Source organism: Cebus imitator, unplaced genomic scaffold (genome assembly GCF_001604975.1).
Source record: "Cebus imitator isolate Cc_AM_T3 unplaced genomic scaffold, Cebus_imitator-1.0 Scaffold497, whole genome shotgun sequence".
NCBI classification, from domain to species: Eukaryota; Metazoa; Chordata; class Mammalia; order Primates; family Cebidae; genus Cebus; species Cebus imitator.
The window spans coordinates 1,217,789-1,220,583 of NW_016107812.1; the positions used below are offsets into that span (position 1 = coordinate 1,217,789).

The window sequence follows — 2,795 nt, forward strand, 5'->3', positions numbered from 1 at the left end:
TGGGATACTGTGGTGGGTGCGTGGCTGGCCCCGTCCACAGCGTGTGGGATACTGCAGTGAGTGCATGGCTGCCTGCCCTCCCCACCGTTTCCTCTGCTACATTTCAGACCTAGACATTGCCACCTGAAGTCTATTACCACACTGACATTTTCCAGAAAACTGGTATCTGAGTTTCAGTAACATAACTTCTTCCAAAATATCAGAAATCTAAGTTTTATAGAGAACATGTAAATTTTCTAAAATTCTCACACCCTGAAAGTGAGGATTAATAATTTAATAAGAATATACTCCTTTGTGACATTTTAGCAATAAACATATGACCCTTCTTCCTTTAAAAATGAAGAGTGAAAGGAGCCCCAGCTATGAGCCTACAGGGCAGTGAGCTCGGCCAGGCGCGCCATCCTGCGGAGCTGGCTCCCGTGCACGGGGCTGTAGCGCCCAGGGCTGCCCGGGCCCGGCTTTCTGGGGCTGCTCCCGGCTGCACCATTTCTCCCTGGACTGTAGCTGTGAGGTCTGCTGAGATCCGGCAGCCAAGACTTGAACTTTCCTTTCAGCGCGGGGCTTGGCCAACTACAGAAAGCAAGAAAGAACAGTCAGCAGATGGCAGGCCTGGAGATGAACAGAGAGAGCGCTGGGAAGTGGGGGCCCAGGACTTGGGCATGGGGCCCAGGACTCGGGCACGTCACCCAGGAGGAGGAGAGGTGCTGCAGAGTCCCGGCACAGCGGCACTGGGAGAGTCGAGCTCATGGGGTTCCCAGGGGTGTCTTGTGTGACCCCGACTACAAATCCTGTTTCTGCCCCCACAGCCCTCAGCTTCTCAGCAGCAGACCTGTTCTAGTTTCCACCCAACTAGAGACCTGTCCTGGGTGCAGAGAGCCACAACACACAAACCCATAGCCTGGCTGACTGGCCTGCCGGCGTTACGCAAGAGCCACTGATACGTTCATGTGAACTGGCGCGGCTGTCTGGGTGGGTCCCATGTACCTCTGTCTGTCGGAGGACGAGTAGCACAGGACAGCACTCTTCCATCTGTGCACAGCCGGGAACTGATGGGGGTCCACGTCCACACATTCAAGAGCAGCCAAAACATCCTGATCTAGTTTTGACGGCTCCTCTCTAGAAAGCACAATACAAGAAGCTAAAATATCTTTGGTAAAAAAAATAAAGAATTCTAAAATATCACTTTTTTTTTTTTTTTTGAGACAGAGTCTCACTCTGTCGCCCAGCCTGGAGTATAACAGCGCCATCTCAGCTCACTGCAACCACTGCCTCCCGGGTTCAAGCGATTCTCTGCCTCTGCCTCCTGAGTAGCTAGAATTACAGGCATGTGCCACAATACCCAGCTAATTTTTGTATTTTTAGTAGAGACGGGGGTTTCACCATGTTGACCAGGACGGTCTTGATGTCTTGACTTCAAATGATCCGCCCGCCTTGGCCTCCCAAAGTGCAGGGATTACAGGTGTAAGCTACCACACCGGCCAACTTTCTTCTTAAAATAATCTAGTTCATAGAACAGATCAATGACACTGGTGGCAGGCACTTCCCTAGCAAATAACAGCAAACACTAGGACCAGCCAGAGTCCAAGTGGAAGGAAACTCTGAAGGACACCTAGAAGCTACAAACTCAAACATGGGAGCTGAAAGCACATGTCAAGTCCACGTGGAGGTCTGTGTGGGGGCCAGGTGCGGTGGTCAGGCCTGTCATCCCAGCACTGTGGGAGGCCGAGGTGGGCAGATCACCTAAGGTCAGCCTGTCTCTACCAAAAGTATAAAAATTAGCCAGGCAGGATGGTGGGCACCTGTAGTCCCAGCTACTCAGGAGGCTGAGGCAGGAGAATCGCTAGAAGGCGGGAGGTGAAGGTTGCAGGGAGCTGAGATGGCGCCGCTGCACTCCAGCCTGGATGACAGAGCGAGATTCCCTCTCAACAAAAAAAAGAAAGTGTGTGTGGGAAAGGAAGAGGTTTAAAAACAGTGCCGCAGGCATGCACACGGGAGCACAGTTACCCAAAAAGGAAGAGCCGCCTGGCTGATTCCCTCGTGAGCTCGAGCTGCTGATCCTCGTGCCCTGGGCAGCTGGGGCCCAAAGACATTCTAGCAATCCTGGCTGACATTTCCCACTCTGTCCTCCCCTGGTCATTCCCGAGTTGGTCTGCAGGAGAAGCCGCCTCCAAGTCACTTCCTACTGCATCGATTCTTGAAGTTGGGATCTTATCTTTAGTTTTCATATTTTCATCTGGTGTCTTAGAAATACTGCTTCCTAGATTTTGCAAATTCAGTTTATCAAACTCAGCAGTTAAACCGGTGACAGGTGGCAAACGGGCTTCCTCCCCGCGGGGTGCCTTTGCGTTCTTGCCCTCCATGGTCTTGCTGTGACTCAGAGGAGGGCAGAGCCCATTTCTGCCGCTGCACAGACCACCTGGCTCTGAGGTTTCTATGAGGTCGGCCTCCTGCTCCGAGGGGAAGGCGCTGCACCCCGCGTTTCCAAAAGCACCCATCCTGGGCTGGCCATTGTTTCTAGCTGTATTTTGCCGATTTTTTATTTCTTCCAAGCTCATGTCATCTTCATCTAGAAACGCCCTCACGGAAATGGAATTGCTGCCTGTGAGGATGAAAAAGGAGCACGTCAGTGATGGGGATGATAGGAGGCCACGGAGCTGCTCTGCTCCAAGCATGACCCACCTTGCAACTCCAGCAAGTGACCCCCCCATATCCAGAACCTCCTCAGCAGTGACCCCCACCACATCCAGAACCTCAGCAGCGACCCCCACATCCAGAACCTCGGCAGCGACCCCCAC

The 2,795-nt window shown here is 52.7% G+C and overlaps 2 protein-coding genes across 2 annotated transcripts in view; one reads left to right on the plus strand and one right to left on the minus strand.

The window, feature by feature from the left end:
* The window catches only part of PGAM5 (PGAM family member 5, mitochondrial serine/threonine protein phosphatase), a 32,353-nt gene that overhangs the window by 22,048 nt on the left and 7,510 nt on the right, over positions 1–2,795 (plus strand). The gene's annotated exons all lie outside the window — the stretch shown is intronic.
* ANKLE2 (ankyrin repeat and LEM domain containing 2) overlaps positions 243–2,795 on the minus strand; it is a 31,527-nt gene continuing 28,974 nt past the window's right edge. Inside the window, exons 10-12 of the mRNA XM_017513673.2 lie at positions 2,005–2,599; positions 985–1,116; positions 243–570 (exon numbers count right to left, since the gene is read on the minus strand). Of these exons, the coding sequence (XP_017369162.1) occupies positions 369–570; positions 985–1,116; positions 2,005–2,599 (929 nt within the window). The 3' untranslated portion in view covers positions 243–368. The remainder of the gene's footprint in view (positions 571–984; positions 1,117–2,004; positions 2,600–2,795) is intronic.